The sequence below is a fragment of the Onychomys torridus genome, chromosome 3 (genome assembly GCF_903995425.1).
Source record: "Onychomys torridus chromosome 3, mOncTor1.1, whole genome shotgun sequence".
NCBI lineage: Eukaryota > Metazoa > Chordata > Mammalia > Rodentia > Cricetidae > Onychomys > Onychomys torridus.
In genome coordinates this window covers 139,108,456-139,129,641 of record NC_050445.1, presented here as the reverse complement: position 1 = coordinate 139,129,641, position 21,186 = coordinate 139,108,456, and the positions used below count along the sequence as shown (strand labels likewise).

Genomic DNA, 21,186 nt, shown 5'->3' with positions numbered 1-21,186 from the left:
GTGGATTTGGGGTGCAGCCCAACGTGCTCCCTGCCTTTTAAGCAAAGGTTATCACCAGGCCAGCTAAACTTAGCAATTAGGCTCTTCAGCTAGAAGAGCGGGGGCTGTCTCAAGTTGCACCGGCCTAGCAAAGAGGCCCCAGGATCCCCATCCTGCCCCTGCTGAAGGGCTCCCCAAGCCATTCCAAGCGCTCAGAACCCACCTTTCCCGCCCTCCCTACCGAAGAGGAATCGTTTTTCTCCTTCCCACTTGTGGGAAGGGGCTAAGGGCCTGCCTGTTCCGGCTGAGGGCATAATACCTCCTCTCCTACATTTTCCCCTCTGACCTCACCCTGCGACCACGAGGGCAGCCAAGAAAGGAGAGTCCCTGGCTGCAGGGCCAGCAGGCACGTCCCAGGGCGGGGAGGGACTTCCGCCCTCACGTCCAGCTCTCCACCCCGGGGCTGCAGTGGGTGAAAGGGGCAGTGTCTCCAGGCCTGGGCGGTGCAACCCTCAGGTTCCGAGGAGGGACACTAGGGGAGGCCTATTGGCCTCCTCCAACCCAACCCACAACCAGGATACTGTCCTCACTCCGGGGGCCCCAACCTAGGCCTTAGCTGGTGAACACAGAGAGGTGTTTGTAAGTCTCAATCACCAGGTCTCCAGGCTGTAGGGCACCCCGACCTATGGCTAGGGACCGCCCCGCCAGGCTTCCTTGCCCTTACAGCCCAGTACACAAGCCAGGCCTCAGGCCCAAGGAAAGGAAGCCAGGAAGCCTGGGAGGGGTGGGGGTGGGGTGGCTGCGAAGGGCCCCCGCAGGAGGCAAGGTAACCCCTCCCGGGCTGTTTCCTCTGCTCGCTTCTTATTTTGCCTGTGTCACTACCGAAGAACAACGAGGAGAAGATCCTCAACTTTTCCGCAGCCTTTTCTAAAGGGGGAGAGGGTCGACGGCGCAGCCGCGGGCAGCCGCTCACTTCTGTTCTATTTCCCCCGTTCCCGCCGCTCCCAAGGTCCCCCATCATATTCGGGCCGCAACTTTCAGGTCCCTGGGCCTTGGATGTCCTTGGTGCACACTGCTCGTCCTTAAGTCCATAGTCTGTACTCCCTCAGCCCTATCGTGGGACCCATCTCCGGGTCACCTCCCCAGCGAGTCAATCTCAGCTCCCCTCCCCCTGCCAGCCCGGAGCCCACACGTTTGGTGCGTGCACATTTCAAAAACGAGGCGGGTCCAAAAGAAGAGGGGGGGGGGGACAGAGCGCGAGAGCGGCCCAGCTACTCCCGTCTTTACGGGTGCACGTAGCTCAGGCCTCGGCGTCCTTGAGCTGGGACTGGATGAGCGGGGCGGGAGGCGGGGCGCACGTCATAAGCTCCCCCCCCAGCCCCGATTCCTATAAATACGGACTGCAGCCCTCCCCGGTGCTCTCTGCTCCTCCCTGTTCCAGAGACAGCCGCATCCTTCCGTGCAGTGCCAGGTGAAAAACGCAGAGTGGGCCGCAGGAGGCCGGGGACCGTGGGAAACCCGGGAGGGGGCGCGCGCCGTCCGGGACTGGGGCCGCGGGTGCGAGTTCCGCCGGCCGAGCCCGGGCTCCGCATTGCAGGGGCTGGAGGAGGACGTGATGGGGCGCACGGCGGGAATGGAGGCGGGGAGCGGGAGGAGGGGGCGCCTGTGCACCGTGGGCCACGCTGACCTCATGTCTTCTCCCACAGCCTCGTTTCTGAGACGCGATGGTGAAGGTCGGAGTGAACGGGTGAGTCCGGGCTGGGCTGGGGTGGGGCTCCCCCGGGCCCCGCTCCGATGCGTGTGCAGGGCCAGCTGACCCGGGGGCTTTGCAGTAGCGGAGGGAGGTGCGTGCGTGGCCGCTGCATGCGTGGCCGCTGCATCCAAGGAGACGTCAAGGTCGGCGGCCGGGCGGCTCCCGGCTGTTGCGCCTCGTGGGCATGAGCAGCCCCACGTCGATACTAGGGCCCCCGCCCCCGCCCGCGGCAGCTCGGGATGCAGCTCCTAATCCCCTGGCTCGGGCTTCTTCACTTTCGCGCCCCGCGGAGTCACGTGTCCGGAGGGGAGCCCCTCCCCCATCGCCCCTTCCTCCTGGTCGGGGCACCGAGGTGCGCACGGCTCAGCGCATCACCTCCCCAGGGCTCCCCTTAGGGTAACCGGCCGCCGCCATGTTGCAAACGGGAAGGAAATGAATGGGCCACCGTTAGGAAACCTTGCGTCGGCCCTTCCTCCTCCGTAGCTTGTGACTAACCTCCCCGCCTCCTCCTCCCTCTGCCGGGTGGAGTCGCCTCCGTCCTGTAAGCCAGGTGATGCAAGGCTTCCATGCTCTCGAGAGAGCTACCTCACAAGCCGTCCCGTCTTCTTAGCCTCAAAGCAGCCTTCAAGCCTGATTCTCCTGGGGCAAATGATGCATTTTTCTAGATTGTTCTCTAAGAATCAAAGCGGACTTAGAGAGAGGTCCGCTTGCCCTAGCTCCAGAGGTGTGGTAGCTGTGGCGTAGTGCGGGGGGGGGGTGGGGGTGGCTGAGTCATGGTGATTCTGAAGAGAAAATTTCCACCACAAAATGGCTCCAGTGGTAGCAGCCCCTTCCCTCCATAACCTCCACTTCCCATCACAACCTAGCATTGACCCAAACCCTATAGGCCAGCCTGGAAAGGTCACTAAGAGGATTGGGTGTCTGAACCTCGGGATCCTGCCCTTCTCACTCCATTCCCCAGAAACCAGATCTCCCCGCTCCACCCTAATCTGAGGTTAAATTTAGCTGTCTGACCTTTCCCTATCTGGGGTCTGAGCTCCTCCATCCTGTTGGCCCTACACACATCTGTTGCTCCTGCTCCTGATTTTTAGCTAGGAAAGACAGGTGTTTTGCCAATTCAAGCCCTGGGGTTAGGGGTTGGAAAGCCCACTGGTTTTCTCAAGCTCTTTTTCACTTTAGGGGAGGGAGTTGGAGGAAGCAGGTGGGCTGACCCTGTCCTGCTCATTCCGACCTTTAACCTTGCCCTTTGAGCTTGGTGATGCTGAGTGCACAAATCCTTCCTGTCCAGGGGTGTGGCCTGAAGCCAGGCCAGACTGGAACAAACTTCCCAGGGTGTGAGTGGTGGGGGTGGTGAATGCCTTGTGCCCAGGCGGGGGCACACTGCCACTTCCTAGAGACTTGAAGTGACTGGGATGGGGACAAAGCTTTGAGCCTAATCGCCCCTTAGACAGGAAAGGAGCCTCCAGTTTATGACTGCTGTAAAAGCCTCGGATGCTCAAGGAAGATAAAATTAGACCTCTTGGGGCTTCCTGGGCAAGGAGGCAGTCTATATTTGGGTTCTGTGTCTAAACATTCAGCCAACTCCATGGAGGAGGGTTTAGACTTGAATTTCTGCTGCTTACCTTCTAATACCGCACTGAATTTCCACAAGGTACGGTGTATGCCTTTGGTGTGCCACTGCATAGCAGGCTGTGGGTCCCTACAACCATGGGACAACTGTATCCTGCTTTTTTTGGTTTTTCAAGACAGGGTTTCTCTGTAGCTTTAGAGCCTGTCCTGGAACTCGCTTTGTAGACCAGGCTGGCCTCGAACTCACAGAGATCCACCTGCCTGCCTCTGCCTCCTGAGTGCTGGGATTACGGGCGTGCGCCACCACCGCCCTGTATCCTGCTTTCTACAGAGCCTGAGTTTGCCTGGTGCTAACTAGACCCAGGAGGAGTTCTCTGACCCCAGCTCCCTCCCTTCTCTTTCTTGCCTCTCAGATTTGGCCGAATTGGACGCCTGGTTGCCAGGTCTGCCTTCCAGTCTGGCAAAGTTGACATTGTTGCCATCAATGACCCCTTCATTGACCTCAACTACATGGTCTACATGTTCCAATATGACTCTACCCATGGCAAGTTCAGCGGTACAGTCAAGGCTGAGAACGGGAAGCTTGTCATCAATGGGAAGCCCATCACCATCTTCCAGGAGCGAGATCCCGCCAACATCAAGTGGGGTGAGGCTGGTGCTGAGTACGTTGTGGAGTCCACTGGTGTCTTCACCACCATGGAGAAGGCTGGGGCCCACTTGAAGGGTGGGGCCAAAAGGGTCATCATCTCTGCCCCTTCTGCTGACGCCCCCATGTTTGTGATGGGTGTGAACCATGAGAAGTACGACAACTCACTCAAGATTGTCAGGTAAGGATGTCGACATGGGCAAGCAGGGGTGAGGTTGCAGGAGGCAGAGCCTCCTAACTTGCCTTTTCTCTTCAGCAATGCTTCCTGCACCACCAACTGCTTAGCCCCCCTGGCCAAGGTCATCCATGACAACTTTGGCATTGTGGAAGGACTCATGACCACAGTCCACGCCATCACTGCGACCCAGAAGACTGTGGATGGCCCCTCTGGGAAGCTGTGGCGTGATGGCCGTGGGGCTGCCCAGAATATCATCCCTGCATCCACTGGTGCTGCCAAGGCTGTGGGCAAGGTCATCCCGGAGCTGAATGGGAAGCTCACGGGCATGGCCTTCCGTGTTCCTACCCCCAATGTGTCTGTCGTGGATCTGACGTGCCGCCTGCAGAAACCTGTATGTATGGGGTGGGTTGGGGCTTGTCTCTGGTGTAATGGTGAGGCTGGGGCTTCAATAATCACCATCTTGATGTTTGCCCTTAACAGGCCAAGTATGATGACATCAAGAAGGTGGTGAAGCAGGCGTCGGAGGGCCCACTAAAGGGCATCCTGGGCTACACTGAGGACCAGGTTGTCTCCTGCGACTTTAACAGCGACCCCCACTCCTCCACCTTCGATGCTGGGGCTGGCATTGCTCTCAATGACAACTTTGTGAAGCTCATTTCCTGGTATGTGGGGAATTGGCACAAACAATGGGGTTTGGCACCCCCTGGTGACTAGCTCAGAAAAGAAACCCTTACTAACGTCCTCCCAATGCATTCTAGGTACGACAATGAATTTGGCTACAGCAACAGGGTGGTGGACCTCATGGCCTACATGGCCTCCAAGGAGTAAGAAGCCCGCCCTGGACCACCCACCTCAGCAAAGACAGCAAGAGAGACCGTCGGCTGCTGAGCAGTTCCTGTCCCATCTCAGCCCCCGATACTGATCATCTCCCTCACCGTTTCCATCCCAGACCCCCAGAACAACAGGAGGGGCTTAGGGAGCCCTACTCTCTTGAACACCATCAATAAAGTTCACTGCACCCATCTTCCTTGGTGTCTCAATACAGGGTCGGGGGAGGGAGGCTTCAGAGCTGCATCCTAAGCTCAGGAAAAACCACATGAGCTGTGGGACAGGAAGTGTGTATGGTCTTAGAGACCTGGGTTGGACTGCATCAGGTTCCAGAGCTGTGTCTTTTATTTGCAAACAAAGGTTAATTATGCCCAGCTCTCAAGGTCTCCAGACATCAGATTAGGTAAGGCTGGAAGGATGCCCAATACAGTAAAAATGTATCCAGTGAAGGGATGTGCCTGTGCTGTGCAGCCTGGGACGCCTGAGCTTGTAGGCCCCTTGGTTCTGGGGCAATCATTTGTAACCAGTGCCTCATGGTGTGTTATGAAGACATCAGGCCTCAGGTCCGGCAGTGGTGGTGGATGCCCAATCCCAGCATGGGTGGCAGAGACAGGATCTGAGTTCAAGGGCAGCCTGGGCTGTCAGAGAAGCCCTGTCTCAAGAAAACCAAAAGTTTCAGAAAGTGCTTAAAACGGTGACACAAAGGTGGTCAATAAATATTCTTCATTACTTTTTAAAGATTCCAACGACATCTTTGTCCCCTACTTTCCAAGGTCAGGGACATCTTAACCTGTTGGTTTTGTGAATGACAGACAGAGGTACCGCCTCAGCTGACCCCTGGAGAAACAGACCCTGAGCACACACCCACACCCACGTGCAGGCATCAGCTTCACCTCAGCAGCATCTCCCCTCAGGACTCCACTCTCAGCCTAGGCACCCCAAGTTCTTTGTGTAGACTTCCCACAGGGAAAACTACAGAGCCACGTTCACTGTAGAATAGGCAGGTGGGCAGCTGTGAGCACATGGACACAGGACAGAACGCCAGGGACCCGGCCTCCCTCCGAGACCTTACTAGGAAATAAGTTCTCCAAATGTACATGTGTAAACACTCAGGGACTCCCAGATGAATCTGCTTCCCAGCAGTGCCTGGGCCAGTTAGCACCAGTCCAAAAATCCAAGATAGCTGAGGACAGGCAGGTCCCATAGTCACATTCCTCACAAAATGGAGAAGGGAGGAGATCACAAGTGTTCTGGCAGCATTTCAAAGATGGAGAAGTAGCAAATAGCCACATGTGAAGAAGGTGGGAGGGCCCCCGATGTGACAGGAGTTGTCCAGGAAGGGTGGGGCCCAGCCTAGCTCCAGACACCCCCAGAACCTTGGGGAGGAGGCAGCCAGGGAAGGAGCACACAGCCCCGGGGCCAGGCTTCATGCAGTGGCACAAGACAGTCCTCTGCAGACCCACAGCCCCGCCTCAGTGAGCTGGAGGGAGCCAGTCCCTATCTCATGGAGCTATCAGATGAGACATCCCGATCGGAGTCCTCAGTTTCACTTGGCGGTGGCGGCGGGTCGCTAAGCGGGACCGCAGTGAAAGCAGGAGACTTTCTAGGAAAAAACACCAGATGTCACCTTGGGCAAGCAGGAAGCCTAAGGAGGTTTGCATGCTCGCCTTCTATAGTCTTATCTTTTGGGGTGCAGCTGGATGCCAGGCAGGGAAGCTGGGTGGGAAGTCTCATCCCCATTCACCTCGATGGGGAACAGTTCCCCTCTTATTTTGGAGGCTCTGAGAGAGATCAGAAAATCTCAAGTCACAGCATGGAGGGAGGTGTTCCCTGGGCCCAGCTTCTTGTCCAGGTGTAATGGGGTGAAGGGGTGGGGACTCTCATTATGTTGCCAAGGCTGACCTCAATCCTCTTGCCTCCAAAGTAGCTGGGATGATAAACAAGGGCCATTAAACCCAGTAAGCATGCACATTATGCCCAGCTTAATGTAATTTAGTGGAGTGGGCTGGGTTTTTTGTTTTGAGACAAGGTCTCAGTACGAATTCCTGGCTGGCCTGGAACTCCACACAGAAGTGAGACCGGCCTAGTACTCGTGGTACCTATGCACCTGGAAAACAGATGTGCACTACCACACTTGGCTCACTGTGGTGCCTTAGGTTTTATCTATTGTTGTTGCTGTTTGTTTTATTTTGTTTGAGACACGGTTTTGCTATTGTATCCAGGACAGCCTCAAACTCATGACAATCTTTCTGCCTCAGTCTCCCAAGACTGGGATGGCAGACATGTACCACTACGCCTAGCTTACAGATTTTTTTTAATATAATTTATTTTATTTTGTGTTAATCGGTGTTTGCCTGCATGCATGGCTGTGTGAGGGTGTCAGACGCCCTGGAACTGGAGTCACAGACAGGTGTGAGCTGCCATGTGGATGCTGGGAATTGAACCCAGTTCCTCTGGAAGAGCAGTCAGTGCTCTTAACCAATGAGCCATCTCTCCAGACCCCAGAGTTTACTGTGTGTGTGTGTGTGTGTGTGTGTGTGTACATACAGGGCCTCACACAGGCTAGACAAGGACTCTACCACTGAGCTTTATTCCCCATACCCAAATTTACTCTTGTACAGGGTCAAATACATAAATCATGATTTCTGACTTTGGATAGACACCTGCGATCTCTTCATTCCTGGCAGGTTTCAGCTCTTGGACAGCTGGGGCATTAGTAGGCTGCATCTGACAGCCAGGGCAGGGAGAGGAAGTTATGGGCCACACCTACAGGTGACTCCCAAGGATAGCTCCACTGGAAGATGTGACCTGGTCACTGCCCACAGGTCACCAAGGCTCTATTCTACCCTTCTTTGCTGGGTGGGGGACATGAGCCCAACCGGGGCAGGTCCTTACCGGTCCCCCGACTGTGTGATGAGTCGGCGACAGGTCTCCATCTGCACATCCAGGCCCCGCTTCATGCTGCACATCTCCATATACTCATGCAGATGTCGGTTCATGTCGTTCTTGGCCGTGGCCAGTTCCAGCTGCAGTAAAACAGGGCAGGGCAGGATGAGGAGGTTAGCAAGCCCTGGGCAGACAGGAGATTAGCGCACCAGCTGGGCCCCTGGAAGCCAGGCAGCCATAGCTAAGAGCTTGGACTTCAAAAGAAACCAAACAGGTGAGAAAACATCAAGCAACCCACAACTGCCTGCCCCCGGACATGGGGGGGTCCCGGTTAGTAACAATCCAACTCTGGGCCCTCACTCTGGCTAGGCAAGGGTACTCAGGGCAGCGCTCCACACGCAGCCTTTTCCTGGGAATCTCGACACTCTCCTCCACCCCCAGAGTCAGTTCGATGCCTGAGTTCTTGTTCAGAGGTCAATAAGAGCAGTCTAGTGAGCGGCACACCCATAACTCCAACAACCAGGAGCTGAGGCAGGGGGATCTTGTTTTCAAGGGCAGTTGGATGTAAACCTAAAACCTAAATAGTAAAACCTGGTCTCAAAAAGCAGAAGGAAGCCAGGCACAGTGGCACACACATTTAGTCCCAGCAGTGGAGGCAGAGGCAGATCTCTGTGAGTTCGAGGCCAGCCTGGTCTACAGAGTGAGTTCCAGGACAGCCAGAGCTACACAGAGAAACCCTGTCTTTGGAGGAGGAAAGCGGGCGGGGGGGGGGGGGGGGGGGGGACGACGACTAGCCAGATGGCTCGGCGGATAAGGCACCTGTTGCACATGCCTGGCAATCCGAATTTGATACCAGGGACCCATATGGTGGAAGCTTGAACCAAATCCAAACTGTTCTCTGACCTCCACACATATGCCATGGGGTGTAGACACACACATTTATAATAATAATGAAATTTAATTTTTTTGTTTTGTTTTTTCTCTGTGTAGCTTTGGTGCACCACCACTGCCCGGCCCAAATTTAAATTTTTAAAAAGTGCTTAAAGGTGTGGAGAGGCAATATAGCTCAACTGGTCTAGGCTTGCCTAGCATGCAACAAAACCATAGGTTCGATCCCCAGCACTACATTAAACTGGACCGGGTGACATGTGTCTGCAACCCTAGCACTAGGGAGGTAGAGGCAGCAGAATCAGAAGTTGAGGCTCAGCCTGGTCTATAGCAAGTTTGAGGCCAGCTCGAACTACATGAGAGACTGTCTCCAAAAACAGAAACAACAGTCAGCAGATGTACCTCTGTGAGAGAACCTGCTAGAGTGGGTGGGTCCTGGCTTCAATTCCTACAACTCCCCAAAGAGACAAAGAGGGTAAAAGGGAAGGGGCGTTGGTGTGGACGGGCGGAGTGGGCTTCACTGGCATTAACAGAAATCGCGGTCTACAGGGTGCTTTGCTGCCGCCTGGCTCTCTCGGCCTCCGCTCACCCTGGTCCTGAGCTCGGTTCCTTTAAGGGTAGGCAGAGTCCTGCTCATCTCTTCACCTGCTGCCAGCAGCCCTCCCTCAGCTGGAGCTAATGCCCTGGGAAGTAGCCCAAAGACCTGCTGTAATGGAGGAAACCTGGCTTGCTATTTATTAGCGTTTCTCCCCACTTCATTTCCTCACTCAAAACCCATTCCCCTACACAAGAGAGCCATCCACACTGAGTGATTACAAGATATATCCTGATTTCAGAAGGTTCACATGGAAGCAACGGGGTCCCTGCGTCAAGAAGTCTCCCCCCAGAGCTGACTCTGCAGCCAGGTTTGGAGGCAGAGAGCAAAAGTGGGCTGAGACGGAAACGTATCTGGGCCAGGGACAATCTGCTGCCTCTCTTTGTTTGGGGTACAAAGGCCAGGGGCCCAAAAGGGAGAGCCAAGCTGCTGTGGGGCGATTTGCTTGGCTGCCTGAGAGCAAAGAGAAGGCAGAAGAGGGGCTGGGAAGCATGTGACCAAGCAGTGGGGAAGCCACCCGAAACAAATGTGAACTGGGCAGCGGGTGGGAATGGGCAGACGAAGGAGGAAATGGGCCACAGCAGCAGACAAAGGGGACAGCCAGGACCCTGGCATTCTGGGTCATCTAGTGGACAGCTGGCTTGTAAGCCATGGTGGAGATGGCTTGAAAGGCATGCTTGTTCCCAGAGCAATCTGTGCTACCAGTGAGAAAAATATGATACCCCAGGTCAGGGATCAGTGCTCTCTCTCTCTCTCTCTCTCTCTCTCTCTCTCTCTCTCTCTCTCTCTCTCACACACACACACACACACACACACACACACACTCTTTCTCAGGAAGATTGCAGGGGACAAGGCTAGAACCTACTATTCTAGGAGACAGAAGTGAAGCAAAAATGGTCTCTCAAATCAAAAGCAGCACAGTCAACAGCGGTCTCTGCATGTCTGTCCATCACCCTAATTTACACACTGAAGGGGAAGGCGCACATTCTAGAGGACGTCTTCAACAAGTCACCCCAAATTCTAGACTCTGCGTGGGAGATCAGAGCAGTAGAGGCAGATGGGAGAGATGGAGGGGCTGGGGCTATGGAAGAAACTCCCACCCCACCATCAGCTTTCCCATCCAGTGATGGGGCTGCCCGACCTCAGTGACACTGAGAGATCAAGGGTCACAAAGACAAAGGTATTACAGATGCCCCAGAAGACCCCAGGAGCAATGCTGCCGCCAAATCCACCAAGCGAACTTCCTTTACCCTTCTCCTCAGGCCATTCTGCTTGGAGAGGACACAGGCAAACAATTTAGAAACAACTTCAAAACCATGTTTCCCCTTCAGATTTTTATTTATTTATTTTTTTAAAGACAGGGTTTCTCTGTGTAGCTTTGGAGCCTGTCCTGGATCTTGCTCTGTAGACCAGGCTGGCCTCGAACTCACAGAGATCCACCTGGCTCTGCCTCCTGAGTGCTGGGATTAAAAGTGTGCGCCACCACCGCCCAGCTCAGAATATTTTTGTATACAAGGATTATGTAGCCCAGGTTGGCCTCAAACTTGTTACGTAGCTGAGGATGATGACCATGGACCTCTGATCTTCCTGCCTCTACCTCCCAAGGACTACAGGCTCACACCACCATACCCAGTTTCATGTGGTGCTGAGATGAAACCAAGGGCTTCATGCATGGTGGGCAGGCACTCTACCAACTGAGCTACAGTCCCAGCCCAGGATGTTCTTCTCTGTCTCACCAGACCATGTTTACAGCTAGGCGTTTGTGGTCCACGGGATGAACCACAGAAGAGCGGCAGCCCCAACCACTGTACTAAGACCCCTACCTGGGTGAAGAAACTGAGCCTTAAATCTACCATCCCAAGGAGGTGGGCACAACCCAGGGAGGAAAGGGGCAGCAAGAGGGGTGTACAGGGAGATGGGAGAAGGTTACTTGTTCCCAGACAAACCTAGCTGGTGACAGAACACTGGCTGAGCCTCTGAGACTCGGAATTTTCCGGGGTTAGGAACAAAAACCCTGGTTTTGCTTGCTATAGTATGGCCATCTGACGTGTGCTGGGACACTGAGAACACAGGGAATAATTCCAAAGTTCATTCTCAAAATGCAAATGGGGGAGTCCCTACAGGCCTGGGAACACACCCGCAGGGCTTGCAGGGAGGCTCCTGCGTCATTCACACATCTGAGTCCAAAAGACATAGTCCTCACACAGCCCCACCCACCCACCCATCCCTCCTCCACAGTGACCTCCTCCCTACAAAACTTCCTGCGGCTCAGCGGGATGGTTGGAACACCAGCTCTACCGCCATTTATAAAGGACTCCCCCAGGCTCAGAAATGAAAAGGGAGGAGACCCTCCAGGAGCTCAAGGGCTGAGCCAAGAGGGCAGGAGTCCTTCTGAGTGCTACAGCACTTAGGGTGCTCCTGGTAATAAACAGTACACTCTATGGCATGTCAACCTGCCAGATCCTGTCCCAAGCGCCGTCTCTCACTATCCGATTGTCCTAATAACATGGCCTGAGGGGAGAGAGATGTAATCTCCATTTGACAGAGGCAGGCATGCCGAGCTTTGCATGGCAGTAAACATCTGTAACTCCAGCACTCAGCAGGCTGAGGCAGGAGGACTGCTTCCAATTTGAGGACAGCTTGGCTACATAGAAAGACCCTGTATGGGAGCCTAAATTTGTTTTCCAACACCCATGTCCCAGGCTCACAGTTACCTGTGAACTCCAGCTCCAGGGAGTCTGATGCCCTCTTCTGGCCTCCAGAGGCACATACACACATGAAGTAAAGTTGACACACAAAGGAAAAGGAGAGAGAAAAAGTGTGTGCCCACATAAGCAGAGAGCCGGTGTCAAAGAAGTAAGAGGAATGGAGGAGCTAGCCAGGGTACACCTCACTCAGCGAAGTGCCTACCTGATGAGCATGGAGACCTGAGTGGATCCCAGAATCCATATTAAAACAGCGAGACCATGCAGTGCACACTGTAATCCCGATGCTGAGAAGGTACAGACAGATGGATGCCTAGAGCTCCCTGGCCAGCCAGCATAGCCTACTCAGCAACTTCCAGACCAGTGAGAGACCATCTCAATTTTTTTTTAAGTTAACCACACCTAAAGAACAATACTAGGTTTGTCTTTTAGCCTCTACACACGTGTGTGCACATCTGCACATGCAAGTGTGCGCGCGCGCGCGTGCGCACACACATACACACACACACACACAATGCAAAGCTGAAGTGTTGTAGCCCATAATCCTAGCAAATGGGGAGTGGGGAGCAGAAGGATCAGGAGTTTGAGGCCAACCTAAGGATCAGGAGTTTGAGGCCAACCTAGACTACAAGACAAGAACTTGTAAATAAATAAAGAATAAAGCAGGTACTCAGAAAGAACAAGGGAGCCAGGCGGTAGTGGCGCACACCTTTAATCCCAACACTCAGGAGGCAGAGGCAGGCGGATCTCTGAGTTCCAGGCCAGCCTGGTCTACAGAGTGAGTTCTGGGACTGCCAGGGCTACACAAAGAACCTCTATCTCACCCTTGTCCCCAAAAACAAATTAAGAAAGAAAAGAGAGGACAAAGGGCTGGTAGGCAACAGCTCAGCATATGATCCCTGGGACCCACATGGTGGAAGGAGAGAACTCACTCCCAAGCTGTCCTCTGACCTCCACACACATCCCATGCAGTTACATGCTCCCCCTGCCACATACATACATACATACATACATGTAAACAGAAAGAAAGGAAGACAAAAGATCTGTTCCAGGTGGTGATGAACAAGATTTGAACCCACATCTATCTGCCTCTAGACCCTGAGGTCTCCAGGACCCACTAGAGCTACCACAATGGGGGGGGGGGGTTAGCAGCACACCTGCAGCCTGGCCCTTGAGCCCTGGGAACAGAGCCTCCACTGCTGACACCCTTACCTCTATCTGGTCAATGGTCTCTTGGTACTCCTTCTCCCGGGTTTTGAACAGAGACTCTGTGTCTTTGATCACCTTCTCCAGACTGTCCTCCTGCTGCTGGAGAAAGGGAGGCGAGGGGCAGCCAGCCAGGGAGGGACAGGACAGGGACATTCCATGGGCCAAGGCAGGAAGAGAGAGAAAGTCTGGTTAGAGGAGACAGGAAAGAAAGGACACAACAGGAAGGGGAGGAGCCAGGGGAAGACAAAGCCACACTGGGGACAGAGCATGAGCCAGGGAGGCAGATGTGTCAGGGCACAGAGGAAGAGCCTGAGGGGCCTGAGGGGCCTGAGGCCAGGAGGGGAGGTTACCTCTCCCTGGGCCTCTGTGGCTGCCATGGCATAGCCTGAGAAATCCTCCCAAAGCAGCAAGGTCTCCTCAGTCTCCTCCCAAGTCAGGCTGTCACAGTCGTCCTCAAAATCACACTCCCTCCTAGAGACAGGGAACCCGTGTGTCAAGGGCGCTGGGGCCTGTGAGCGGGCACAGGATGACACTATGGGAGCTCCGGCCTCGGGGGACTGGGGCACATGTGGTGAGGGCAGCTGGGGTGGACCTGAGGGCTGGCCTCAGGGGCCTGGTAAGGGGCTAGGGTGCATCTGCTGGGGGCAGCTAGGGTGGACCTGACATCCTCGGGACTCACAGCTGGCTGAGCATGCGCTGCATCTCCTCGTTGATGCTGAGGGCTGTGCTCTCCTCCTCGTCCCCCTCAGGCTGGCGGGGCCCATCACTCTCCGACAGGGAGGTGTCCTCCTCCACAGCGGCCTTGCGCTCCCGCTTCCGCCCCCCCATGGACGGGACCTTAATGGGAGACAAGTGTAGAGACTACAGAGGCGAGGCCGGGTGCATGAGGAGAAGGTGGGCAGGGAGGCCGCAGGGTGGAGCAGGGCCAGCAGGAAGGGGCAGACAGAGAAGAGACACAATTACATGACAAGAACAGAAACAGGAGAGTCACTAAGACATGGGCAGACACACACAGATGGGGCAGGGCTGCGGACGAAGAAGGAAGGAGAAACAGAAACAGCAGTAAGATAAGGGGAGAAATGTCTTGTGATGACTACATTAAGATGTGTTCAGTGGGGGCTGGAGAGATGGCTCAGCAGTTAAGAGCACTGGATCCTCTTCCAGAGGACCCAGGTTCAATTCCCAGCAGCCACATGGCGGCTCTGAGCCCTCCATCACTCCAGTTCCAATGGAATGCAACGCCCTCTCTGGCATCCTCAGGCAAAGGCACTCATGTGGTAAAATACCCATACACGAAAAAGAAACAAGACGTTTAATGGCTACAGAGGGATTGGGCTCTGTTTAGTCTTGCCGTCTTCCCCATGAAAGGACTCAACTGAGGACAGTTCTAGCTTCGAGGAAGGTAAGAGGCTTGGGAATCACATCCAGATCTGGACAGCCCGTGGGAGAAGGAAAAGGAAGAAAAACCAACAGGGAAGAGACTGAAACAGGGGGGCAGCGAGGAAAGCAGAGGAGGAAGAAGACATCTGGCTCAAGAACCCAGCGGTTCAAAACTGAGGGCGGGGATGCTTAGAGACGGGCCGGGACAGTAAGCTTGCGTGAGGTCACACTAACCAGCTTCTTCTATGGAGAGAAGAGAAGAGATGAGAGGGACAGAAAGGAGAGGAGCAGACAGAGGAGGGGGGAGGGGAGATGGAGTTAGAGACGGCTTCTGAAACCCCTCTCCTGAGGCTGTCCCCGCCTCCCAGCCTAGTCCCACCAAGGGCCCCAGGGGCCAAGATGTGTCCCAGAGGTGAAGGGCCTGAGATTGCAGGCCAGCCATGACAGAGCTTCTCCACCTGCCCCGCCCCTGGGAGCTGCGGACAACAGGCCTCTCACCTGGAACATCTGGATCATATCCTCGCAGTTGCGCTGCTGGGCCAAGTCACACAGCTTGGCTGTGATGTCGATGCGGCGGCAGATGTCCATGTCTACCTTCATGGCCTTTTCCTGGATCTTGGTATCCAACTCTGTCAGATTCTGTACCAGGAACACAGGGAAGGGTGAGGAGACGCCCAGCCCCTGCAGCTGGGACAGATAAAGCCTCAGCAAGATCTTCATCCTTAGCAGCACACACTGTCACCTCCTCCACAAAGTCCCTGACCTTGCTGGATGAATGTCCCTTTCCCCAGGGGCCCACCCTACCACACTGCACATCCACAGGGCAGCTCATGATATCCGTCCCTCAGGCAGTACAGGCCCGGGAGGCCTAGGCTGGGATGGGCAGAGCCTCCCTTGAACCAACCACAGTTTTTTATCCTCCTGAAATGTAAGACCCCAGAGGAAAAGACACCACTGGGGTAAGAGTGGACAGCAGGCGGTGGCGCACGCCTGTAATCCCAGCACTCGGGAGGCAGAGGCAGGCAGATCTCTGCGAGTTCGAGGCCAGTCTGGTCTACGGAGGAGTTCCAGGTCAGCCAGGGCCACACAGAGAAACCCTGTCTCGAAAAAAAACAAGAGTGGAGAAAGTACTGGACAGTGACAACAGACACTGGTCTCATCTGTCCAGCACTAAACACCAGGCAGGGACATGATCCTCCTCAAGACAACCCAAGAAGGCTTTCTTTCCCCCTTGCTTTCCACATTCCTCAGAAAGGAGGTATGGTGGGGAGGAAGAGGCTCAAGGCCACACAGCTTGTGGCAGAACTCACAAAGGAGCCTCGAAGCCCTGCGCACGTTTCCCCCCCTCCCCCACGTTCTTTTTTTAACGTAGCTCATGCTGGCCTCGAACCCCTCATCTTTCTGACCATTCTGCCCCCACTTCTCAAGTGCTGGGGCTACGGGTGTGAGCCACCAGAGCTGTGCTTTTACTAACTGCTTAACCTCTTGTCACAATGAGGTTCTTTGTCTAGAAGACAGTGGTGAAGAGCGCCAGCGTGAAAGGACCATTGAGGGTCCCTGAGAGCCAAGTGGCAAGTCAGAACTCACGTTACTCATGAGTCCCTTGAAGACCACCAGCTCGGCTTTCAGTTGCTCCACCTTCATGGCTAGCTCTTCTTGGCAGGCATCGGCCTCTTGGGCCTCCTACAGCCCGGAGGAAATGAGGACATGATGTCAATGTGGGAAAAGGTCCGGGAGGGACAGGGAGAGGGCCCAGTGGCGCCCCAGGGGAGCAGGGGCAGTAGGGTGGCCACCCTCACCTCCTGGAGCTCATTCACTCGCTCTTGCAGCTGCATCCGCACTGTGTACTCCTCTTCCCACCTGACAGACATTGGGAAGGGGAGAGAACACAGCCTAGAGTCCTCCTGCCGCTCCAGCTGCTGGCCCACCCTCTCAGGCCCAGACCTCAGACCCCAGGCCTGGCTCCCTGGATGGGAATTTGTCGAGACAAGAATGTATGCGGCAGGCAGCCAGTGAGCAGCTGCAGCTGCTGGGCGGCGCCATACTTCCTGGCAAGGGCTGAGATCACCAACTGCCTGCCCAGAATCTCCGGACCATGGACCAGGAGCTATATTTAAGAACAACTTCCACCACTTTGGCTCTCTGCAGCTCCCATTCCCACGTGGGCCCATTCCGCCAGCTGTCTGGCTGGACTCATCCCCCACCACCTGCCCACACCAGTCCACCAGGTGCCCCCCTCAACCCAGTCTCCCACCTTCAGTGGTACAGATCCGGTCTCCCGCTCCTGCCCGCACAGAACAGAGCTTGTTAGCCTGCTGCCCTGCCTCCTGGGTACCATTTAAACCTGTGAAAGCATCTGCAGGACACAGGCTGGATCAAGAGCTGCTCAGCAGCCTTGTGGGGGGCAAAGTCCTTCCCCACCCAGCCCCTTAAAGTGAGCTATAAGAAGGTAACAGGGCTGGCGTGATGCCCGCCCCCCGCCCCCCAAGCAGCGTGAAAGAAGTGAACATCAGAAGCTAGGGACTGCTAAGTAGTCACACCCAAGGGACAGGGAACCAGAGTGTAGGAAGGCCCCTCTAAACAGCATAGCATCTCTCAACAGAGTTCAAACCAGAGATCACCAGGAGCTTGGAAGACAAACTTGCCATGGGGCAGGGCCTATGGGGCAGAGCCTATGGGGCAGTACCCAGGGCTAAGTGCACACTCCATCCTGTCATAGAGATGGAAGGTGGGGCTGCTGTTTGGTTCTGTAGGTTCAGAACCTGAGGCTAGCTGAACCAGCGGCCAGACTCAAAGCCTTGGTGCATGAGCTCATCACTTCTGGCTGTACTCTGTATGGAATTCTTCTGGCCTCAGAAAGGAGGGCAAGGGAGCTGACAGAGAATGCTCAAAATGAGCTCAGTGGGAAGGAGGCGGCAGAGGACAGCCTCTGCAGTCAGGAGGGCGAAGCTCCTTGTGGCCCTTCCCTCCTCTCTCCTGCCCTCACCCTCTCAGCTTCCATGTCTCTGCTCACCCATGTTCTGCACTCACAGCCGCACTGCAGTGTTCCTAATAATAACTCCCCAGATGCCCCTCCCAGTTGGCTGGGGGAAGAGGCAGCCAGCCTAGCCACCACCCTGCAGCTGACCATGCAGCTCAGCTCTTGGCCTCCCTTACCCTCTATCCTGGCCCCCCACCCCCATCTGCTTCTCCTTTTGTCCTAGCAATGACAACTCTGCTAGCCTCGAGCTATATGCTTTCTTAGATGAGACCTTCATCTCTGCTGGGTCCTGGTTTCTTCATCTACAACGTGCAAGTATGGGAAGTGGCCTCCTGTGTGCTAGACCTGTGAGTCTCTGGAGAAAGACCACAGGATGACAAGAGGTCAAAACTCTGGCCAAGATGCATCAGGAAGGGGCAGAAATCCTACTTCATAATGAACTCAATAAATCTAAGTAAGACATGAGAAAGTTAAGGCAAGATGATTAATGAGCTAGATCACACGGGATAAAAAGTCTGAAAATGGCTCATCTGGACGCTCCTGAGGCCTCTCTGCTCTCCACCCAGACACACAAATGGATGTGAAATGACTTCCATCCACCCTCACCTTTTTCTTTTTTGCAAGGTTCCCATAACTTGGGTAGAATTTGGGCAATTTCTGTACATCCTGCAGTTACCAGGAGCCCGTCCTGCAAATAAGTCCTATCTCTGAGTTGATGAGAAAAAGCAGGGGTCACTCTTATGTTGGAAAAACTGAACCCCAAGAAAAAGGTCACACAGGATAAGGAGCTGGAAACAGGACTTGGGGGCGGGGCTTTGCTCTTCCCAGTTTCGTGCTCAAGCACCGCATGTCCAGGCTAAAGATGGGGAGCTCTGTGTTGCTATGAGCCCAGAAGGAAGGCAGGGGCTCTGAGGTGGTGGGGTGTCGTCATGTACCTTGCATGTCTAGCTACTGCATAGTACTGTGCTGCAGAGTGATGAGCTAATCAGTCCCCAAGGAATAACTCTTCACTGCCCTGGACAGCTGTACCAAGGACAAACGCTCTCTGTTTGAAAAGATACCCTGGAGAAGAGCAGCTGTTCCTAGGATTATGGCAGAACTCTAGAACTGTCCGTGTTCCATCCTGTGTTAAGCCCTGTGGGGGCAGAGGCAGGTGCAGCCTAGTTCTGGGTGGTAGCTAGATGCTGGGACAACTGAAAACCCAAAGACAATTATAACGTGGGCCACAGTCATGGAAGCCAGCGTGAGGACTGAACTTCAGGAAGCCTGCTGATGCATGTAATCGGGTGGATGCTAGCTAACAGGTTACCAACCCCTGAAGGTCATTCCAGACCCAGCACTGTGTTCCCAGGGCCTCCAGATGGTCCCCCCACACAACTAACCAGATAGCAATCCCCACCACCCTGGCCTGCACAGGCAGTCCAGCCTAGCCCCCAAAGGGTCACACTGGATAAGAAACCCAAGCCTAGGCTTCCCTGACTGCTATCCACAGCCTGGTCAGTTTTCAAAGAACTCATTCTGCCTGTGATCCCATCCTATCGCCTGGTTACCAGCCACCCAGTGAATCCTCCTGGTAAACAGCTCCAACGTGACATCCCTTCCTCCTAACTTTTCGGTCAACCTGCTGGGGGCGGGGTTCCTCTCAGAAAGCCAAAGTTCATCCTCGGAACACACTGGGCTGGCCCTGAGATACTCCATTACTGTAGGGGGTGCCCACGCCCCCAACTTTTTCTTCTTCCATCCCCCTGCTGGCTCCCCGGTCTCTTCTGTGAGGAGGGCCTCCCTACCAGCCCTGGCAGCTACCGCCCTTCTTGCTCCCTGTTACTTTCTCTGTTTGCCTGACAGTTCCAAGCAATGCCTTTAGGTTCTGGAGCCTCGAGCCTCTCATATGGAACCTTGCCTTGAGGCAAACCCTGGGCAGACACAGCCCCTTCTCACTACCTCCTTCCAGCTCCACTTAATTTACTTCCAAAATTAAAACTACATCCTTCACCCCAAGTGTGGAGTTTATGTCCTGAAACTGCCCCAAGGTCTGAGACGGGCCAGAGAACAAGACTACAGATGCGGTGCTCCTTGGGATACTCTCCCTTTCACACCACACAACACCCCCCAGTTAGCAGAGCCGTGCAAACAGTGCAGCCTGCAGAAGACAGGGAGACATGCCAGGCGAAAAGTATGAATTCCCAGTGTTCCTCTAGAATGCGTCTAGTCATGAATCTGACTTGAGAATTGTCTGGACTCTTGGGGCCCCTGCATCCAATTCCTTCCAAGCTCCTCACTATCACAGCAGGAACTTTATTCTTGTTGCCATGACTCTTGGGCCCCCAGTTCTCCATCTGGGAACCCCTCACTAACTCCCTGCCCCGCTGTGTCTGTGTGTGTCATGTTTCTTGAACCCTGTCCCTACTTTCCAGGTCCCTACCTCCGCTTGTACTCGTCCCGCTCCCGCTTCACTTTGGCCAGCACGTTGTACAGTGCGCGGATCTCAGGGGTGATGGTGTCGATCTGAACGCCCACCCCGTCAGGGTGTACCCACGACAGGCCAGGCCCTTGCACAAGCGTGGGTTCCAGTCCCGGTCCAAGCCGGCGGGCGTGTGAGAAGGACCAGATGGTGCCGGGCATGAAGCGGGTCGACGAGGAGAAGGAGGTGGAGGTGGAGGTGGAGGAGGATGAGTGGCAGGCCGCAGAGGATGCGAGGGGTCCGGCTGGCGAGCGGGCGGGGGAGCCCAGCACCCGCGCTGACGGGGGACACACAGCGGCGGGCCGGGAGCCCAGGGGCAGCCCCAGGGGCCGGATCGGGCTGATGAAGCCGGTCTGTACCGCCTGATCGCGGCGGGCCAGGCCCCGCCTGCCCTGCTTACCCTCCTCCAGAGCCTGCTGCAGCTGCTTCTCCAGCAGCCGGTTCCGGCGCTCTAGCTCGTGAACCTTAGCTAGGAAGCAGCGGAACCGGAGATTCAGGGTCTTGAGTACGTTGATGTTGGAGCCCAGGTCGTTGCGGAGAGCCATGGCTGCAGGGGGCGCAGGAGCAGGCCCGGGAGGCGAATAGGCAGCGGGGCCCGCTGAGGCCAGCGGAGCCGGGGGCAGGTCCCCTCCCCCGGCAAAGTGGTCACCTCCCAGAGGGTCCCCCAGCGGCCCGGCCAAGCCCTGCTGCTCCTGCTGTAGGAGGAAGAGATTGGGACCGAATAACGGATTCATGGCTGCGCCTTCTGCCGGGAGATGGAGACCAGTGCAGCAGAGGGTGAGGACAAGAGCCAATGAGGCGCCCGCAGGACACGAGCAACCAATCAGACGGCCCGGTAGGAGGGCAGAGGTCGGGAGGGCGGGACCAGAGGAAGCCAATGAAAGGCCCCCATTAGAGGCTTAGCCCTGGACCTTTCCGGGTCTGAAGTCAACACACAAGGAAGCTGACTAGTCCTCCCCCAGGGAGCTAGCCACTGCCTAGGATTCCAGGATCTCTGGTACCTAAAGGGTCTTCTCCCCAGTACCCTAAGTCTGATTCTACGGCTTTTTCCCTGGGAGACCAGGAAATGGAAGGAGCCTATCATTTAAAAAACGCCCAGGGGTTTCTGTCTCAAGAAGATCCCAGGCCC

General features: G+C 55.3%; 2 protein-coding genes across 9 annotated transcripts; one reads left to right on the top strand and one right to left on the bottom strand.

Moving 5' to 3' along the window:
• The first annotated feature begins 1,365 nt into the window (after positions 1 to 1,365).
• Positions 1,366 to 5,149, top strand: Gapdh (glyceraldehyde-3-phosphate dehydrogenase). Its single transcript, XM_036181038.1, has 6 exons — positions 1,366 to 1,450; positions 1,686 to 1,726; positions 3,715 to 4,128; positions 4,204 to 4,516; positions 4,606 to 4,787; positions 4,884 to 5,149. The coding sequence occupies exons 2-6, from the start codon at positions 1,704 to 1,706 to the stop codon at positions 4,951 to 4,953; spliced, it is 1,002 nt and encodes a 333-aa protein (XP_036036931.1). The 5' UTR covers positions 1,366 to 1,450; positions 1,686 to 1,703; the 3' UTR covers positions 4,954 to 5,149.
• A 506-nt stretch (positions 5,150 to 5,655) lies between these two features.
• Positions 5,656 to 20,838, bottom strand: Iffo1 (intermediate filament family orphan 1). 8 transcript variants are annotated; one of them, XM_036181037.1, is made up of 10 exons: positions 20,019 to 20,838; positions 16,416 to 16,476; positions 16,204 to 16,299; positions 15,115 to 15,255; positions 14,851 to 14,859; positions 13,916 to 14,097; positions 13,587 to 13,707; positions 13,240 to 13,335; positions 7,849 to 7,979; positions 5,656 to 6,556 (listed from the first exon to the last, which is right to left on the bottom strand). In XM_036181037.1, the coding sequence occupies exons 1-10, from the start codon at positions 20,789 to 20,791 to the stop codon at positions 6,451 to 6,453; spliced, it is 1,716 nt and encodes a 571-aa protein (XP_036036930.1). In that variant the 5' UTR covers positions 20,792 to 20,838; the 3' UTR covers positions 5,656 to 6,450. The 8 variants fall into 8 exon arrangements, with proteins under 8 accessions (XP_036036930.1, XP_036036922.1, XP_036036925.1 ...); XM_036181029.1 differs by having other exon boundaries at positions 13,916 to 14,073; XM_036181032.1 differs by having other exon boundaries at positions 5,656 to 6,552; positions 13,916 to 14,073.
• Between the last annotated feature and the right edge of the window lie 348 nt (positions 20,839 to 21,186).

What these genes read in the sequence shown, in the direction of transcription:
- Gapdh (XM_036181038.1), top strand. Translation starts at nt 1,704, where the DNA reads ATGGTGAAGGTCGGAGTGAACGG. An exon ending in GTGAAGGTCGGAGTGAACGG is followed by an intron (nt 1,727 to 3,714) that starts GTGAGTCCGGGC and finishes CTTGCCTCTCAG; the next exon opens with ATTTGGCCGAATTGGACGCC. An exon ending in AACTCACTCAAGATTGTCAG is followed by an intron (nt 4,129 to 4,203) that starts GTAAGGATGTCG and finishes TTTTCTCTTCAG; the next exon opens with CAATGCTTCCTGCACCACCA.
- Iffo1 (XM_036181037.1), bottom strand. Translation starts at nt 20,791, where the DNA reads ATGAATCCGTTATTCGGTCCCAATCTCTTCCTCCTACAGCAGGAGCAG. An exon ending in TCAAGGGACTCATGAGTAAC is followed by an intron (nt 15,256 to 16,203) that starts GTGAGTTCTGAC and finishes TTCCTGGTACAG; the next exon opens with AATCTGACAGAGTTGGATAC. An exon ending in ATCACACAGTCGGGGGACCG is followed by an intron (nt 6,557 to 7,848) that starts GTAAGGACCTGC and finishes GTTTTTTCCTAG; the next exon opens with AAAGTCTCCTGCTTTCACTG.